Below are 18,849 nucleotides of genomic sequence, written 5' to 3' on the forward strand. Positions count from 1 at the left end.
AATTCCTTCCCAGTTCATCCAATTCATGCCGTTCGAACTTCATATCATTCCACATATTCACGTGAAGTGCTTTTTTATTTTTCAAGGTTCAACTATTCATCGTTTTCCTACAATTTACGTTTTTTATACTATTCATATTTAAAGAATTTAGCCTTTTCAAACTGTTCTTACTTTCATTTCATCTTTTCATTCCACAGTTGAACTTTTTTCAGTTTTTTAACTTTGTATTATTCGTAGTTCTTCATAGATTCACGTTCAAAAATACTTCATTCCCTATATTTCAAGCTTTCACAGTGTGGTCTTACACTGCCCCACAGTGGCCCAGTGGTAGAGTTGTCATCTTCAACATGTCCGTGTCCCGGTTCGGGCAAATCGCGTTTCACGTTTACAGTTCAACTTTCAGCTACAATTCAAGTTTTTGTACCGTAAAAATTGTCTAATGTTAAGTGAATGGTGTTGTTAAGAAGTTTCTGATTATACTTAACGATTTCGTGTTTGAATCGTTCTGTTATTACTATTTACGTCTGGACATGTTTCTCCTGTGGTCATGTGATCTTCCTAGCAACGGCCTAGCAACTAATCACAAGTTGTGTTTCATTCCTGCACTACCAATCAGGACTCTGTTTACACTATCATAGGTTGTTTTGCTCTTTCACCGGTAGTCGGCAGGTATCGTTGTAACGGACAGTCATTTTTTCTGCTTTCAATCATTCTGTGGATTATCTCATTCCTTTCATTATTATTCCGTGCGTCCATGAGAATGTAAGTACAGTTTGAATATGTTGTCCGTTCGTGGTTTTGGATACATGTTTACGTTTGCACTGCTTCACTTTGTCCATTAATGTCTAAGTTGTTATTGCACCTAAGTTTGGTATAATTGCTAAAGGCAAATATACCGTACTTTTCATACTTCACTTTTAGTATTCACGTTAAAGTTTCATCCACAAAATGTGCATGTTTGTCGCATGTTTGCCGTGTGTGCCAATGTGATCTTTCCGCCGTAAGGGAGTGACGTCACCGCCCACTCAAATCTATTCGGCTCCATTAACCCTTTCCTACCTAACGCACATTTTGGAACGATTGGGTTGAATTCATTCTTCCTATCATTGTACGGTATGTTTGCCTGTGTTGTTTATGTTATTCTAAGCTAATATAGAGTCATGTGAGCATATGATGTAACATATTGTACAATGTTAGTTATGTTAGTTATCAATGTTTAGTGAATGTTCTCTGCTCTCCTTTGCAGAGACCACACACCCACAATCAAACATAGAACACACACAGAACACACAAACACAGAAACACACACACACCAACCCAGATAAATAAATAGAACATTATATAGGCTACAAATAAAGAGTGGCATGAGAGTGTGCATCGTCTTTATGTTCTGGCCGGACAACCTGATAAGATTGAGGATCCTCTGAATCAGTCAAGTACAGTCCTTTCAAGGAGGTCACAAGTTTGGACGCTACTCCGACACCTCCATTACAGGTGTGATTCAAAAACATGCAGGATACAAGCCCTCGAGGACTGGAGTTTGACACCTATAGTTTAGTTACACAAAGTAATCCATTTCCCATGTTGCCATGGGGCGGCCATCTTAGACCACTGAAGACTCCAACTCCAATCTGCCCTCATGGGCGGCCATCTTGGACATTTTATTAGACGTCTCATTACCTCTCACTAGTGCTTCCACCTAGTACGGCATCTGGCTTGGTTAACTCAGCTTGATTCATACGTTTTAGTTTTTTTCAGTTTTTCAACTCTGTATTATTCACATTTCTTCACTGTTTCACATCAATCCACAATCCACCTCATTCAATCCACCTCATTCAAATGATAAGCTCATTAACAGGAGTTTAAAACTCCAGTCCTCGAGGGCTGATATCCTGCATGTTTTTGAATCACATCATTCACTTAACATTAGGCCTAATGTCACAGATTCACATTATTCCAGTTCAACTTTTCTCAGTTTGTTAACTATGTAGGATTCATAATTTTTCACAGATTCAAATCATTCTACAGTTCAACTTTTTTTCAGTTTTTCATTCATCTTCAAATTCCACGGTTCAACTTTTTTTCAGTTTTTCAACTTTGTATTCATATTTCTTCACAGATTCACACCATTCAATCGTTCCACATCATTCCACTTTTCAACTCCCAAACCTTCAACGGTTTCACCTTCACACGCAATTTCTTCAGAAATTGCACTTTTTCTAGTTGTGTGAAGGTGAAACCTTCACACATATGTTATTCCTTGACTTTATTGTGTGAAGGTGAAACCTTCACACATATGTTATTCCTTGACTTTATTATTATTATTATTATTATTATTATTCTGCCGTTTTTTGGGACATTTCATCTCTTTCCCAGTTTATCCGATTCACGCCGTTCCAATTTCATCTTATTCCACTTATTCCCATTCGGTGCGCGTGTATTTTTATAATTCCAATTATTCATAGATTTCCCACAATTCCCTGTTTTCCGAGCCAAAAGTGCCATTGACTTACATTGGGTGATTTTTCATTTCAATATTACATCTTGTACGTTTCCTATTTTCAAAATTTAACTCATTCAGCTTGCCTTAGGGATCATTCTCATCATTCCAGTAATACATAGTTTCCAATAATTTCCCATAATTCCATATTTTTCCCACCTTTAATATTTCATAATGCATTTCCAATGGGAGGGCTTCCCATTGATTCTCAACGGGACAATTAACATTTCACATTTTAATGTTTCCCATTTCATATTCATAACATTGAACTTATTCATTCCACCCTATGGCTCATTCCCAACAATTCAATAAATCAAAATTATTAATAATTTCCCATAATTCCATATTTTTCACCTATAACAATTTGTTATTCATTCCCAATGGCAGATTTTACTTTTCCCATTTGAAGCTTCCCCATTTAGCATTCAAATCATTCAGCTAATTCACTTCACATTGTCATCATTACAAATATTCACACAAACCAGTAATTCATAACAATATTAATAAATTTACCCATAATTCCTCATTCCCATTTTCCTCACCAAAACTTTGTAACCTTCTATCTTGGCCATTCCTACTCCGATTCCCACCGTTCCAACTTTGACGGATTCCCCCAAATCCCGGCATTCCAAAGAGGTAGCTTCCCAGAACTCAAAATTTTACCCACAATTCCTCATTCTGTAGTCACAAAGAATCCATTCATTTCCTATGGGGTCATTCATTCTGTGAGCATGTGACCTTCTTGGACTACTGTTCAGGTACACGTTGTACTCTATTTACCATGGTACCCCCACCCAGCGGCCGTCTTGGATGAACTCTGACCTACATCAAATACTACAGCTCCCATACACCCCTGTAAGGCGGCCATCTTGGACATTTGACAAGCTCTCGCCGCAGCCCATTCACTTTGAATGGGGAAAAGTGGAAAAAAGTGGGAAAAAAAAGTTTTTTTGGAAACCCTCACGTGGAAATGAGCGGAACCACCTAACTCATGGACCATCGTTGTGGATTTTTAATGATAACGCCGCGACGCTCCGACATTCCGATAAGCGAATAGAGCCGATTTTCCGAAGTTCGATAATGGCCGCCCGCTTAACCTGTATAATATAAGCTATTTTAGATTACCTCTTGCGTTTTCTCCATTTGCGTTAGACCTATACTGGTCGTTCCAACTTTAGGTGTTTCCCGTAATTGTTCTTAAACACTTGCCCACATACACTGAGACTCCATTTCCCATCAACCCTCAAAGGCGGCCATCTTGGATATCTGATCAGACATCTCATGAGCGCTCAGCCCATCTTCCACCCAGGATGGTGGCCATCTTGATTAACCCAGAACAATAAAAACAACACTCTCCTAATGTTGAACATCCAAACTATTAAATATAATCCTCCAAAATTCAGAATTTAAACTTTAAGTGTACTTTTTTCTCACTTTTTTAAATTTTGTGATCTTTTACAAAATTAAAAAAAAAATAGTTTTTTTCACTTTAATGACTACAGGTATTTGTCCGATTCAGGCCGATTTAGCGTTTAACCGTTCATCTTGACCCTGCCTATGACCTCAGAGTGTCATTTACCCATAATGCATCTAATTTGCATAAGTAATAGCCCCCTAAAACTCGCGAAAAATCAGATTTTTTATGTTTCCTCTTGTGATATCTCCATTTGCGTCCGACCTAAACTTATCGTTCCAACTTTAGGTGTTTCCCATTATGGGTTAGATTGCCAAGAATACCCTCGCACCAAACATTTCAAGTTTTCCCCATTTTTTACCCATAATTCCTCAGTTAATTGTTCTTGCCAAAACATTGTAACCTTCTGTCTTCGCCATTCTTCATCCGATTCCCACCGTTCAAACTTTAATCGATTCCATTCATCCTCGCCAATTCATTGGTGTATTCATTTACCTCTTAGCAGAATACAAAATTTTCCCACCATTCCACATACTGTACCTTTAATGAACCAATTCATTTTCAATGAGGTCATTCATTGTGTGGGCGTTTGGCCTTCGTGGACTACTGTTTAGGTAGACAGAGTACTCCATTTCCCATGGGGTCGTCTGGTGGCCATCTTGGACACTTGACTACATACACTGAGACTCCATTTCCCATCAAACCTCAGGGGCGGCCATCTTGGATATCTGATCAGACATCTCATTCAGTTTTTCCCTTGTATCTTTGCTAGTCTTCATCCGAATCCGACCGTTCCAATTTTAATCGATTCCCCCTATGCCCGCTATTCCATTTTTACCCACTAATCAAAAATTACCCACAATTCCACTTTTTCAGTTTTTCCCTTATATCTTTGTCATTCTTCATCCGATTCCGACCGTTCCAACTTTAATTGATTTCCCCAAGTCCCGCCATTCCATGGTGGTATCCATTTTCTTCTTCCCAGAATTAAAAAATTACCCACAATTCCATTTTTTCAGTTTTTCCCTTGTATCTTTGCCATTCCTACTCCGATTACCACCGGTCCAACTTTAATCGATACCCACAATGCCCGTCCATACATTTTTATCCACAATTCAAAAATTACCCACAATTCCACTTTTTCAGATTTTCCCTTCTATCTTTGCCATTTTTCATCCGATTCCCTCAGTTCCAATTTTATTTGATTCCCCCAAGTCTCGGCATTCCATGGTGGTATTCAGTTTCTTCTTCCCAGAATTCAAAATTTTCCCACAATTCCACTTTTTCAGTTTTTCCCTTATATCCTTGCCATTCTTCATCCGATTCTAACTGTTCTAACTTTAATTGATTCCCCCAATTCCCACCATTCCACATAATTCAAAACCTCTCCCTTCAGGTGTTTCACCTTCACACGCAATTTCTTCAGGAATTGCACATATTCTAGTTATTATTATTATTATTCTGCCGTTTTTTGGGACATTTCATCTCTTTCCCAGTTTATCCGATTCACGCCGTTCCAATTTCATCTTATTCCACTTATTCCCATTCGGTGCGCGTGTATTTTTATAATTCCAATTATTCATAGATTTCCCACAATTCCCTGTTTTCCGAGCCAAAAGTGCCATTGACTTACATTGGGTGATTTTTCATTTCAATATTACATCTTTTACGTTTCATATTTTCAAAACTTAACTCGTTCAGCTTGCCTTAGGGATCATTCTCATCATTCCAGTAATACATAGTTTCCAATAATTTCCCATAATTCCATATTTTTCCCACCTTTAATATTTCATAATGCATTTCCAATGGGAGGGCTTCCCATTCATTCTCAATGCGACAATTAACATTTCACATTTTTATGTTTCCCATTTCATATTCATAACATTGAACTTATTCATTCCACCCTATGGGTCATTCACAACAATTCAATAAATCAAAGTTATTAATAATATTCCATAATTCCATATTTTTCACCTTTAACAATTTGTTATTCATTCCCAAAGGCAGATTTTACTTTTCCTATTTGAAGCTTCCTCATTTTGCATTCAATTCATTCAGCCAATTCATTTCACATTGTCATCATTACACATATTCACACAAACCAGTAATTCATAACAATATTAATAAATTTACCCATAATTCCTCATTCCCATTTTCCTCACCAAAACTTTGTAACCTTCTATCTTGGCCATTCCTACTCCGATTCCCACCGTTTCAACTTTGATGGATTCCCCCAAATCCCGGCATTCCAAAGGGGTAGCTTCCCAGAACTCAAATTTTTACCCACAATTCCTCATTCTGTAGTCACAAAGAATCCATTCATTTTCTATGGGGTCATTCATTCTGTGAGCATGTGACCTTCTTGGACTACTGTTCAGGTACACGTCGTACTCTATTTACCATGGTACCCCCACCCAGCGGCCGTCTTGGATGAACTCTGACCTACATCAAATACTACAGCTCCCATACACCCCTGTAAGGCGGCCATCTTGGACATTTGACAAGCTCTCGCCGCAGCCCATTCACTTTGAATGGGGAAAAGTGGAAAAAAGTGGGAAAAAAAAGTTTTTTTGGAAACCCTCACGTGGAAATGAGCGGAACCACCTAACTCATGGACCATCGTTGTGGATTTTTAATGATAACGCCGCGACGCTCCGACATTCCGATAAGCGAATAGAGCCGATTTTCCGAAGTTCGATAATGGCCGCCCGCTTAACCTGTATAATATAAGCTATTTTAGATTACCTCTTGCGTTTTCTCCATTTGCGTTAGACCTATACTGGTCGTTCCAACTTTAGGTGTTTCCTGTAATTGTCTTCAACACTTGCCCACATACACTGAGACTCCATTTCCCATCAACCCTGAGGGGCGGCCATTTTGGATATCTGATCAGACATCTCATGAGCGCTCAGCCCAACTTCCACCCAGGATGGGAGCCATCTTGGTTAACTCAGAACAATAAAAACGACTCTCTCCAAATGTTGAACATCTAATCTTTGAAATATAATCCCCCAAAATTCAGAATTTGTTCTTTGAGTGTATTTTTTTTCTTCCTTTTTTAAATTTTGTGATATTTTACAAAATTCAAAGAATTGTTGTTTTTTTCACTTAATGACTACAGGTGTTTGTCCGATTCAGTCCGATTCAGCGTTTAACTGTTCATCTTGACCCTGCCAATGACCTCCGGGTGTCATTTACCCAGAATGCATCTTTTTTGCATAAGTAAATATATTTAAATATTCATAATTCATTTCCAATGGGAGGGCTTCCCATTCATTCCCAATGGGAGATTGAACATTTCACATTTTGAGCTTTCTTTTTTCATATTCATAACAATTAACTCATTCATTCTGCCTTATGGCTCATTCCAATCATTCCTATAGTTCAATATTATTCATATTTTCCCATAATTCCATATTTTTCACCTATAACAATTGGTAATTCATTCCCAATGGCAGATTTAACATTTCTTACGTGAAGCTTCTCCACTTCACATTCAGATCATTCAGTTAATACATTTCACACTCAACATTACTCATATTCAAACCTTCCAGTAATTCATAACTATTTTAATAATTTTACCCATAATTCCTCATTCCCATTTTCCTCACCAAAACTTTGTAATCTTCTATCTTGACCATTCCTGCTCCGATTTCCACCGTTCCAAATTTAATCGATTCCTGCAATTCCCGCCATTCCATTGGTTTATCCATTTTTCTCTTCGCATGATTAAAAAATTACCCACAATTCCACTTTTTCAGTGTTTCCCTTATATCTTTGCCATTCTTCATCCGATTTTCACAGTTCCAACTTTAATTGATTTCCCCCAATTCCAGCCATTCCATTGGTTTATCCATTTTACTCTTCCTATGATTCAAAAATTACCCACAATTCCACTTTTTCAGTTTTTCCCTTGTATCTATGCCATTCTTCATCCGATTCCTACCGTTCCAACTTTAATAAATTCCCCCAATGCCCCCCATCCATTTTTACCCACAATTCAAAAATTACCCACAATTCACTTTTTTCAGTTTTTCCCTTATATCTTTGCCATTCTTCATCCGATTCCGACCGTTCAAACTTTATTCGATTCCCCCAAGTCCCGTCATTCCACGGTGCTATCCGCTTTCTTCCCAGAGTTAAAAAATTACCCACAATTCCACTCTTTCAGTTTTTCCCTTGTAACTTTTCCATTCCTGCTGCGATTTCCACCGTTCCAACTTTAATCGATTCTCCCATTGCCCGCCCATCCATTTTTACCCAAAATTAAAAAATTACCCACAATTCCACTATTTTTGTTTTTCCCTTATATCTTTGCCATTCTTCATCCAATTTCGACCGTTCCAACTTTAATCAATTCCCCCAATGCCCGCCAATGCATTTTTACCCACAATTTAAAAATTACCCATAATTCCACTTTTTCAGTTTTTCCCTTATATCTTTGCCATTCTTCATCCGATTCCTACAGTTCCAACTTTAATTGATTCCCCCAATTCCAGCCATTTCATTGGTTTATCCATTTTACTCTTCCCATGATTCAAAAATTACCCACAATTCCGCTTTTTCAGTTTTTCCCTTGTATCTATGCCATTCTTCATCTGATTCCTACAGTTCCAACTTTAATCAATTCCCCCAATGCCCCCATCCATTTTTACCTACAATTCAAAAATTACCCACAATTCCACTTTTTTCAGTTTTCCCTTATATCTTTGCCATTCTTCATCCGATTTTTACCGTTCCAACGTTAATTGATTCCCCCAATTCCAGCCATTCCATTGGTTTATCCATTTTACTCTTCCCATGATTCAAAAATTACCCACAATTCCACTTTTTTCAGTTTTTCCCTTATATCTTTGCCATTCTTCATCCGATTTCGACCGTTCCTACTTTAATCGATTCCCCCAATTCCCGCCATTCCACATCATTCAACACCTCTCCTTTCAGGTGTTTCACCTTCACACGCAATTTCTTCAGGAATTGCACATATTCTAGTTATTATTATTATTCTGCCGTTTTTTGGGAAGTTTCTTCTCTTTCCCAGTTTATCCAATTCACGCCGTTCCAATTTCATCTTATTCCACTTATTCCCATTCGGGGCGCGTGTATTTTTATAATTCCAATTATTCATAGATTTCCCACAATTCCCTGTTTTCCGCGCCAAAAATGCCATTGACTTACATTGGGTGATTTTTCATTTCATTATTGCATCTTTCACATTTCATATTTTCAAAATTTAACTCATTCAGCTTGCCTTAGGGATCATTCCCATCATTCCAGTAATTCATAGTTTCCGATAATTTCCCATAATTCCATATTTTTCCCACCTTCAATATTTCATAATGCTTTTCCAATGGGAGGGCTTCCCATTCATTCTCAATGGGACAATTAACATTTCACATTTTGATGTTTCCCATTTCATATTCATAACATTTAACTCTTTCATTCCCCCTTATGGCTCATTCCCATCGATCCAATAATTCACAATTATTAATAATTCCCATAATTCCATATTTTTCAACTATTACAATTTGTTATTCATTCCCAAAGGCAGATTTTTCTTTTCCTCTTTGAAGCTTCCTTATTTTGCATTCAAATCATTCAGCTATTTAATTTCACATTGTCTTCATTACACATATGCACACGTACCAGTAATTCATAACAATATTAATACATTTACCCATAATTCCTCATTCCCATTTTCCTCACCAAAACTTTGTAACCTTCTATCTTGGCCATTCTTGCTCCGATTCTCACCGTTCTAACTTTAATCGATTCCCCCAATTCCCGCCATTCCATGGTGGTTTCCATTTTTCTTTTCCCAGAAATAAAAAATTACCCACAATTCCACTTTTTCAGTTTTTCCCTTATATCTTTGCCATTCCTTCTCCGATTTCCACCATTCCAACTTTAATCGATTCCCCTGATTCCCGCCATTCCATTCGTGTATCCATTTTCCTCTTCCCAGAATTCAAAAAATTCCTACAATTTCACACACTGTACCTTTAATGGACCAATTCATTTTCAATGAGGTCATTCATTGTGTTGGCGTTTGGCCTTCGTGGACTACTGTTTAGGTAGACAAAGTACTCCATTTCCCATGGGGTCGTCAGGTGGTCATCTTGGACACTTGGCTACATACACTGAGACTCCATTTCCCATCAACCCTCAGGGGCGGCCATCTTGGATATCTGATCAGAAAGCTCTTGAGGGTTCAGCTCAACTTCCACCCAGGATGGCAGCCATCTTGGTTAACTCAGAACAAAAAAATCAACACTCTACAAATGTTGAACATCCAATCTATTAAATATAATCCCCCAAATTTCAGAATTTGTTGTTTGAGTGTACTTTTTTTCTTCCTTTTTGAAATTTTGTGATATTCTATAAAATTCAAAGAATTGTTGTTTTTTTCACTTAATGACTACAGGTGTTTGTCCGATTGAGTCCGATTCAGCGTTTAACCGTTCATCTTGACCCTGCCAATGACCTCCGGGTGTCATTTACCCATAAAGCATCTTTTTTGCATAAGTAATAGCCCCCTAAAACTCGCGAAAAATCAGATTTTTTATGTTTCCTCTTGTGATATCTCCATTTGCGTCCGACCTAAACTTATCGTTCCAACTTTAGGTGTTTCCCATTATGAGTTAGATTGCCAAGAACACCCTCGCACCATAAATTTCAAGTTTTTCCCATTTTTTTACCCATAATTTCTCAGTTACTTGTTCTTGCCAAAACATTGTAACCTTCTGTCTTCGCCATTCTTCATCCGATTCCCACCGTTCCTACTTTAATCGATTCCATTCATACCCGTCAATTCATTGGTGTATTCATTTACCTCTTACCAGGAATCAAAATTTACCCACAATTCCACACACTGTACCTTTAAATGAGCCAATTCATTTTCAATGAGGTCATTCATTGTGTGGGCTTTTGGCCTTCGTGGACTACTGTTTAGGTAGACAAAGTACTCCGTTTCCCATGGGGTGGTCAAGCGGCCATCTTGGACACTTGCCCACAGACACTGAGACTCCATTTCCCATCAAACCTCAGGGGCGGCCAACTTGGATATCTGATCAGACATCTCATTCAGTTTTTCCCTTGTATCTTTGCCAGTCTTCATCCGATTCCGACCGTTCCAATTTTAATCGATTCTCCCTATGCCCGCTATTCCATTTTTACCCACAATTCAAAATTTACCCACAGTTCCACTTTGTCAGTTTTTCCCTTATATCTTTGCCATTCTTCGTCCGATTCCAACTGTTCCAATATTAATCGATTCCCCCAAGTCCTGCCATCTCATGGTGATATCCATTTTCTTCTTCCCAGAATTAAAAAATTACCCACAATTCCAGTTTTTCAGTTTTTCCCTTATATCTTTGCCAGTCTTCATCCGATTCTAACGGTTCCAACTTTAATCGATTCCCCCAAGTCCCGGCATTCCATGGTGGTATTCATATTCTTCTTCCCAGAATTCAAAATTTACCCACAATTTCACACTTTCAGTTTTTCCTTTATATCCTTGCCATTCTTCATCCGATTCCGACTGTTCCAACTTTAATTGATTCCCCCAATTCCCGCCATTCCACATCATTCAACACCTCTCCCTTCAGGTGTTTCACCTCCACACACAATTTCTTCAGGAATTGCAAATATTATAGTTTTCCAATGCTTTGTTGTTTTTTTGTTTTCCTTTTTTTAAATTGTAGCATGTGGTCTGTGTTGTTCAGGAGGGATAGAGCCATCGTTGGTGGTCAGACAACGTAAGTGCTAATATGGCACTTGTCTTGCCAACTTTACTTATTTAGCATCATGACGAGAAACCCCCTCGCCCAAAATATTCTTTTCAGATGTTTCTCACTTATGTCAATACGGAGCCCCTAAAGGAACATGGAGAAAAAATATATTGCGAGAACTCGCAATACTTTTGCGAGCTCTCGCAATATATTGCGGGATCCCGCAATACTATCGCGAAAACCCTAAGTATTGCGAGATCCCACAATGTTTTTTTTTCTCCATGTCCCTTTAGGGGCTCCGTAGAAAAGACAGATGGCTGCAATGACGTGGCTTTCAGCCAAAACGCAAAGCGAGTTGTAATGGCGGCAACGTATGGCTGGACATGCTCCTGCAACTAGTGATGAGCCAATAAGATTGTCTTTTTTTAAAAGGGTTTAGTGAGGCCAGTTTCTGACATATCATCAATAGTTTATTGATGAGATGGTTGTCGCTGCAATGGGGGCGAGCTTCGGTCAGCGTTGCCACTGCAGCTGCTGATCCCGGACGCAGGTGCAGCCCACGGTGATGAGACGGTGCTCCAAGCGGTAGCGTTGGCTGGAAGATTTGAGGCGGTGAAGCAGCAGCACCTGATGCAGGATGGGCCGCGACCTGAGCCTCAGGTCCTCCGCACCGTTGGGGTCCAGACAGCCGCGCAGCACGCAGCGGGCGTCCGACACCGGCGGGAACACTGAGGTGTCCTGTGACATGCTGACGCCGCGTGGCTGATAGGTCACAAACGTGTAGCGCGTGCGCGCAAGCGTGAGCCGCCTCCTACTTGTAAGTCCACGGTGAGATGGAGTGGTTATGCAGCGCTCGAAAACTCTTGGAAGAAAGCAAGATGTCAGGGTCCAGCTCCAGGGACACCGTTTCAGGCACCGACCTCCAGGACTTTCTGCGCGCCTCCGAGCCTCCAGATTGGCCATCCGCTTCCGCCAGAGCCCCGCCCTCTGCCGGCAGCGCTGTCATCATTGTCAAGGCCACCTGAACACAATCAATCACGCAATTCACAATTGGTAACATGTCTGGCTCCAGCCATTTGTTCGCACCGGGGCGCAAGGCAAAAACAAAACTAGAGCTGCAAGCAGCTATAAAGGGCCCTCGCAGACCTGTGCACGTTGGGGTATGAACACGGACTATGTACGATGAAAAATTAGCTGTAGATGACTTCAGTGAGGGACTCTTATCAAGTTTGTAAAATTTAGAGGTGGGATAATGAAGGTGGAGTTACTGCAGCTTTTATTGTTACAGTTGTGTGACTTTACACTGTCGTATAGGCCACGCCCATTATCGAAACATCGTACTATTTGGTGGAGGAAATTAGGCGTGGCCAATGGCTTTTCAGACATTATTTAAGGGATATCAATTTAAGGGGCTCTGCAGAGTACATAAAAACGTTAAGGAATTGCTATATTTTATGTTGCCACTAAGTGTCGCACATACTATGATAAAAAATAGGCTTGAAGGTGTGTTTCACATTGGACACCCATCCCATATACGAAGTTTTGCAAACATCAGATCATCTATGTCCAATTATAGCAACTTTTACCGTTTTGGCGAGACATCGGATTTTGAGTTGGCATAGAGGCCACACCCTTTAATGAAAAGTCATAAAAGTTGAGAACCTTAATGTTCCAATGTGTCATAGCTTTTCTGACCATTTTTGAGTTCATTTAGTCAAACAGGCATTTCACAGTAAATAAAAGTATAAAAAATGAGATTTTTGTCCGCCACTGGGTGGCGCTGTAAATGATTTGAAAGTTTATCACATAGCTGTATAATTGCATGACTTTTAAAGTCCCAGGAAAGTTTCAGATGGTTTGAAGCTGTCATAGCTGAGTTATTAAGATTTTTGTCACTCTTGGCGAAGGAAATATTAAACATAGTTTGAAGCTCCGCCCCCATCTTTTATGTTAAGAGATCTTCACGATATTCGGACTATATTTGCCCCTCAGTTGGATAATGATTCATGCCAAAGTTGAAGGTAATGGGGTGAATCGTTTAAGAGAAAAAGGCACTAGTTTGAGACCAGCTCTTGTCTAAGAATGGGACAAAACTGCACATTAAAAAATTTCATAACAATTTTTCTGTACATCCTAGCACATCACTTATATTGACTTTTTTGTAGGTCTTACAGTCCTTCATTTGCCTACAAAGTTTCATAGCTGTAGGTCAAACCAAACAGGATTGACTGTAATCTTTCGACTAATGACATTTTTTGCAGCCACTAGGTGGCGCTAGCTTTAAACTGGAATATATTTTTGTCGATATGTTCAGGAGAATATTTTCATCCAATGTGTGAAATTGTGAGAAGATCAGATCATCTGGGTCAAACTACAGGAACTTTTACTGGACAGATAAAGCTTCGGAATGAAAATGGTCGTAGAGGCCACGCCCATTATCGAAACTTTGTAAAATTTGGTGGAGGTCAGCAGGGCTGTCTAGAGGCTTTTCAAACTTAATTTCAGCGATATTACTTCAAAGGCCTCAGCTAAACACATAAAAACGTTTAAAAAAATGCTATATTTTTGGCTGCCACTAGGTGGCGCTCGCACTATAACAAAAAATACGTTGATAGGTGTATTTCGCATTGGAAACCCATAAAATATATGAAGTTTATAAAAGATAAGACCATCTGGGACCAAACACAGCAACTTTGTTCGTTTTGGCCAGACATCAGACTGACATTTATTTTTGCCACTGGATGGCCTTATAAGCAATTGAAGATTTTTTTAAACAAGTGTGTTAAGGGCTTGAGTCTTCATGTGTCTTTGAAGTTTCAGATTTTTCCAAGCTTGTAAAGCTGTTATAAAGATTTGTTTCACATGTGGCAAAGTAATCATCAAAGGCATAATATAAAGCCCCGCCCCCAACATATTTGAGGGCGGATCGTCACAAAAATTTGAACAATTGTGCCTCAAAGTCAGATAAAACATCACAGCAAATTTGAAGTCGATCGAGTAAAGCGTTTGGGAGAAAAAAGGAGCAGTTCGGGACCTGCAAATGAGCAAAAACGGGCCAAAAGTGCACATTCAAAAATTCATAACTCTCTTTCTGTACATCTGAGCATATGGCTCGCGCTGACTTTTTTGTAGGGCTCGAGGTCCCACATAAGGCTACAAATTTTTTTAGCTCTAGGTCAAACAGGCCGGGAGTGAGAGGCTATTTTCCACTCATAAGGCCATTTTGGGGCCAATTACAGCCACTTTTTTTGTTTTGGCGAGTCATCTGACTTTGAGGTGGCGTGCAGACTACGGCCATTATCGAAAAGTCGTAAAATTTCAAAACCTTAATATTTCATGTCTTAATGATATTTTGACCAATTTTTACTTTTTTTACTCAAAAAGACTGAGCACAATACATGAAAGTGTAAAAAATGACATTTTATTTAACCGCTAGGTGGCGCTAGTAGGTATTTAAAAAAACTTTTTTCAAAGGTGTTAAAGACATAAGTTTCCATGTGTCTATGTAGTTTTAGATTTTTTAAGCAAGTACATCAAAGTTATTAAGGTTTATGTCACTCTTGGCGAAGGAAAAATTGAACACATAATTTGAAGCCACGCCCCTATCATATATGTCAACAGATCTGCACCAGATTTTGCCCAGTTGTGCCCCTATGTCTAATAATCGACCACAGCAAATTTGAAGGCGATTGAGTAAAGCGTTTAGGAGAAACAAGGAGCAGTTTGGGACCTGCAAACGTGCAAAAATGGGGCAAAAATGCACAATCAAAAATTCATAACTCTTTTCTGTACATCTGAGCACATGGCTCACGCTGACTTTGTGTAGGTCTCTAGGTCCTACATATTCCTAAAAATTTTCCTAGCTCTAGGTCAAACGGGCTGGGACCAGGTGCACTTTTTCGACCTTAGGTGGTGCTGCAGAGCCATTTTTTTTGCATTGTTTTGGGAAACACAAAAATATCAAATTTTTCACCGGGCCCGACAAATGTGCAAATTTTGGTGACTTTTCGTGCATGTTTAGGCCCTCAAAAATGGAAAAGCGCTGCACAGTAAATAATAATAATAATAACTAGAGCTGCAAGCAGCTATAACAGACCTATAACCTATAACAGGCCCTCACAGATATGAGCACGTTGAAGGATGAACAGTTCCGAGGTATGGACAAATTTGGGTATGAATGTATTCGTGCATTTGCAGGTGAACTGTAGAGGTCAATGTTCTAGAAAAGGTAACATTTTTATTCGCATTTGTCCAACAGGCTCAACTAAGTAATTAGAATCACAAACTTGGTAATATATTTTCTGCCACGAGGTGATTCTAGCACAACGATGGAATATATGTTTGTTGATGTCTGAGGGAATTGACTTTCAATCAACATGTTGAGGTCGTGAAGATGAGAATCATCTGGGACAAACTACATCAGCATTTACTGTTACGATAAATGGATGAGCACTTCTGAATAGGCCATGATCAAAACATCGTAATATTTGATGGAAGAAATTAAGCGTTTCTGAATGCCTGTCTGAAAAAACTTCAGTGATATTACTTTGACAGGCTCAACAAGGTACCTATACATGAAAATGTAATTTTTTGCTGACACCAGGTGGCGCCCGCACTACGAGGAAAAAAAGTGTGTTTGGCATTGTACTCCCAAAATGAAATTTAAAGAAGATCATCTTGGTCCAATTACATTAGGTTTTACCGGTCTGGCTAGACATCGGACTTTGAGGGGGAGTAAAGGCCAGGCCTAAATTTGAAGTCATGAAACTTGAGATTCATAATGTTCGCTTTGTCTCAATATTCTCCTGACTAATTTTCTGTGAATTTGCTGAAAGCAGCAAAGCAGAGAACATGAGAGTATAAAAACTATCTCTTTTGTCTGGCACCAGGTGTCGCTATTGGTACCGTTAAATTGCTCAAACAGGATTAGCACAGTGCAAAAACTGAAATATTAAGGTTTTAAACACTGGTGGCATAGGAAATATGATTCAAGTAGTTTGAAGCCCCGCCCCCATCATATAGGTTAGCCGATCTTGATGAAATTTTGCCCAATGGTGCCACTCTGTCAGGTAATGGAGCACCTCAAATGTGAAGTTGATCGGGTCAAGGGTTTTGGTACCGAAAAATGTACAAAATCGGGCCAAATGCTACATTCAACAATTGTTAACTCTTGTTCTGTACATCCTAACACATGGTGCTCTATGATGTTTTTGTAGGTCGTGAGGTCTTACATATACATATAAAATTTCGTCGCTCTAGGTAAAAACGAGTCAGAACTGACTCTCGTTTTATGATCACCTGGACTCAATTACAGTAAGTTTAGATGACCTGAGCAAACTCCGAATTTGGGGTTGCATACAGACAACCCACTTTATCACAAAGTCATAAAATTTGGATACCTTTAATCTCTAAGTCTCGATGCTATTCCGACAAATCTTCAGTACATTTACTCTGGCGGGCTTCGCACAACACATGAAAGTTTAAAAATAGACATTTTTGTCTGTGACTAGGTGGCGCTATCATTAAGTTGATAATTAACCATGCAGGTATTTTAAAGCTATGATGAGTAAAATATCTGTACAGTTTCAGATTTTTTAAAGCTTGCACATTGGAGTTATTAGGGTTTTTGTTGCTCATGGCGAAGAAAATTTGAAACACATAATTTAAAGCCCCGCCCCCATCATATATGTTGGCCGATCTTCACAAAACTTTTCTCAAGTGTTCCCCTATGTTAGATAATGAGGCACGCCAAATGTAAAGTGGATCGGGTCAAGGGTTTCGGTACCGAAAAATGTAGAAAATCGGGCCAAATTCTACATTCAACTATTGATAACTCTGGTTCTGTACATCCTAACATATGGCGCTCTATGATGTTTTTGTATGTCTTGAGGTCCTACATATGCATAAAAAAATTTGTAGCTCTAGGTCAAACGGGTCGGAAGGGGCTGCCATTTGAAGGATCATCTGGGTTCAATTACAGCAAGTTTTGCTGATTTGGGAAAACTCTGACTTTGAGATGGTGTACAGACCACCCCCTTTATCACAAAGTTGTAAAATTTGGAAACCCATATCTCTTAAGTCTTAATGCTATTCGGGTAAAATTTCAGTTCATTTACTTTTACAGGCTTAGCACAACACATGAAAGTTCAAAAATTGACATTTTTGTCTGTGACTAGGTGGCGCTATAATTAAGTTGATTTTCAACCATGCAGATATTTTAAAGCTTTGACTAGTAATATTCCTGTAAAGTTTCAGATTTTTTCAAGCTTGCAAATTGGTGTTATTAGGGTTTCTGTTGGTAATGGCGAACGAAATTTGAGTTTGAAACACGTATTTTGAAGCCACACCCCCATCATATATGATAGCCGATCTTCATGATATTTTGCCTAAGTGTTCCCCTATGTCAGATAATAGGGCACGCCAAATGTGAAGTTGATCGGGTCAAGGGTTTCGGTACCGAAAAATGTAGAAAATCGGGCCAAATGCTATATTCAAAAATTGATAACTCTGGTTCTGTACATCCTAACATATGGCGCTCTATAATGTTTTTGTAGGTCTTGAGGTCCTACATATGCATAAAAAATTTCATCGCTCTAGGACAAACGGGAAAGAAGGGGCTGCCCTTTGAAGGATCATCTGGGCTAAATTACAGCAAGTTTTGCATATTTGGGCAAACTCTGACTTTGAGGTGGCATACAGACCAGCCCCCTAATCACAAAGCCGTAAAATTTGAAAACCCATTTTATCTAAGTCTCGATGCTATTTGTACAAATTTTCAGTCCATTTACTCTTTTGGGCTTTGCACAATACATGAAAGTTTAAAAAATGACATTTTTGTCTGTAACTAGGTGGCGCTGTAAATAATTTTAAAATTTATCATGCAAATATTTTAAGGACATAACTCATAAATTTTCTGTAAAGAATCAGATTTTTTGAAGCTTGCACATTGGAGTTATTAAGGTTTTTTTTGCTCATGGCGAAGAAAATTTGACACACATAATTTAAAGCCCCGCCCCCATCATATATGTTGGCCGATCACGAAATTTCACCCAAACGTGGCCCTAAGCGTGATTATGGAGCACACCAAATTCAAAGTTGATCGGCTTAATTGTTTAGGAGCTATTAAGAAGAATTTGCTACCTGCAAACATCCAAAAATGGTCCAAAAAGGCACATAAAAAAATTCATATCTCTGGTTCTGTACAT

The 18,849-nt window shown here is 39.0% G+C and overlaps 2 protein-coding genes across 2 annotated transcripts in view; one reads left to right on the top strand and one right to left on the bottom strand.

Annotated features, from left to right (window-relative positions):
• The first annotated feature begins 684 nt into the window (after positions 1–684).
• Positions 685–18,849, top strand: part of LOC148425205 (uncharacterized) — a 67,514-nt gene continuing 49,349 nt past the window's right edge. The window contains exon 1 of the mRNA XM_088413391.1: positions 685–762. The gene's annotated coding sequence lies outside the window, so the exon portion shown is untranslated. The remainder of the gene's footprint in view (positions 763–18,849) is intronic.
• The window catches only part of il17a/f1 (interleukin 17a/f1), a 39,052-nt gene continuing 32,295 nt past the window's right edge, over positions 12,093–18,849 (bottom strand). The window contains exons 2-3 of the mRNA XM_088413429.1: positions 12,460–12,665; positions 12,093–12,392 (exon numbers count right to left, since the gene is read on the bottom strand). Coding sequence (XP_088269555.1) covers positions 12,158–12,392; positions 12,460–12,665 — 441 coding nt within the window. The 3' untranslated portion in view covers positions 12,093–12,157. The remainder of the gene's footprint in view (positions 12,393–12,459; positions 12,666–18,849) is intronic.

This window comes from Hippichthys cyanospilos, chromosome 4, assembly GCF_059441005.1.
Source record: "Hippichthys cyanospilos isolate Australia breed blue-spotted pipefish chromosome 4, RoL_Hcya_1.0, whole genome shotgun sequence".
Classification (NCBI taxonomy): Eukaryota; Metazoa; Chordata; class Actinopteri; order Syngnathiformes; family Syngnathidae; genus Hippichthys; species Hippichthys cyanospilos.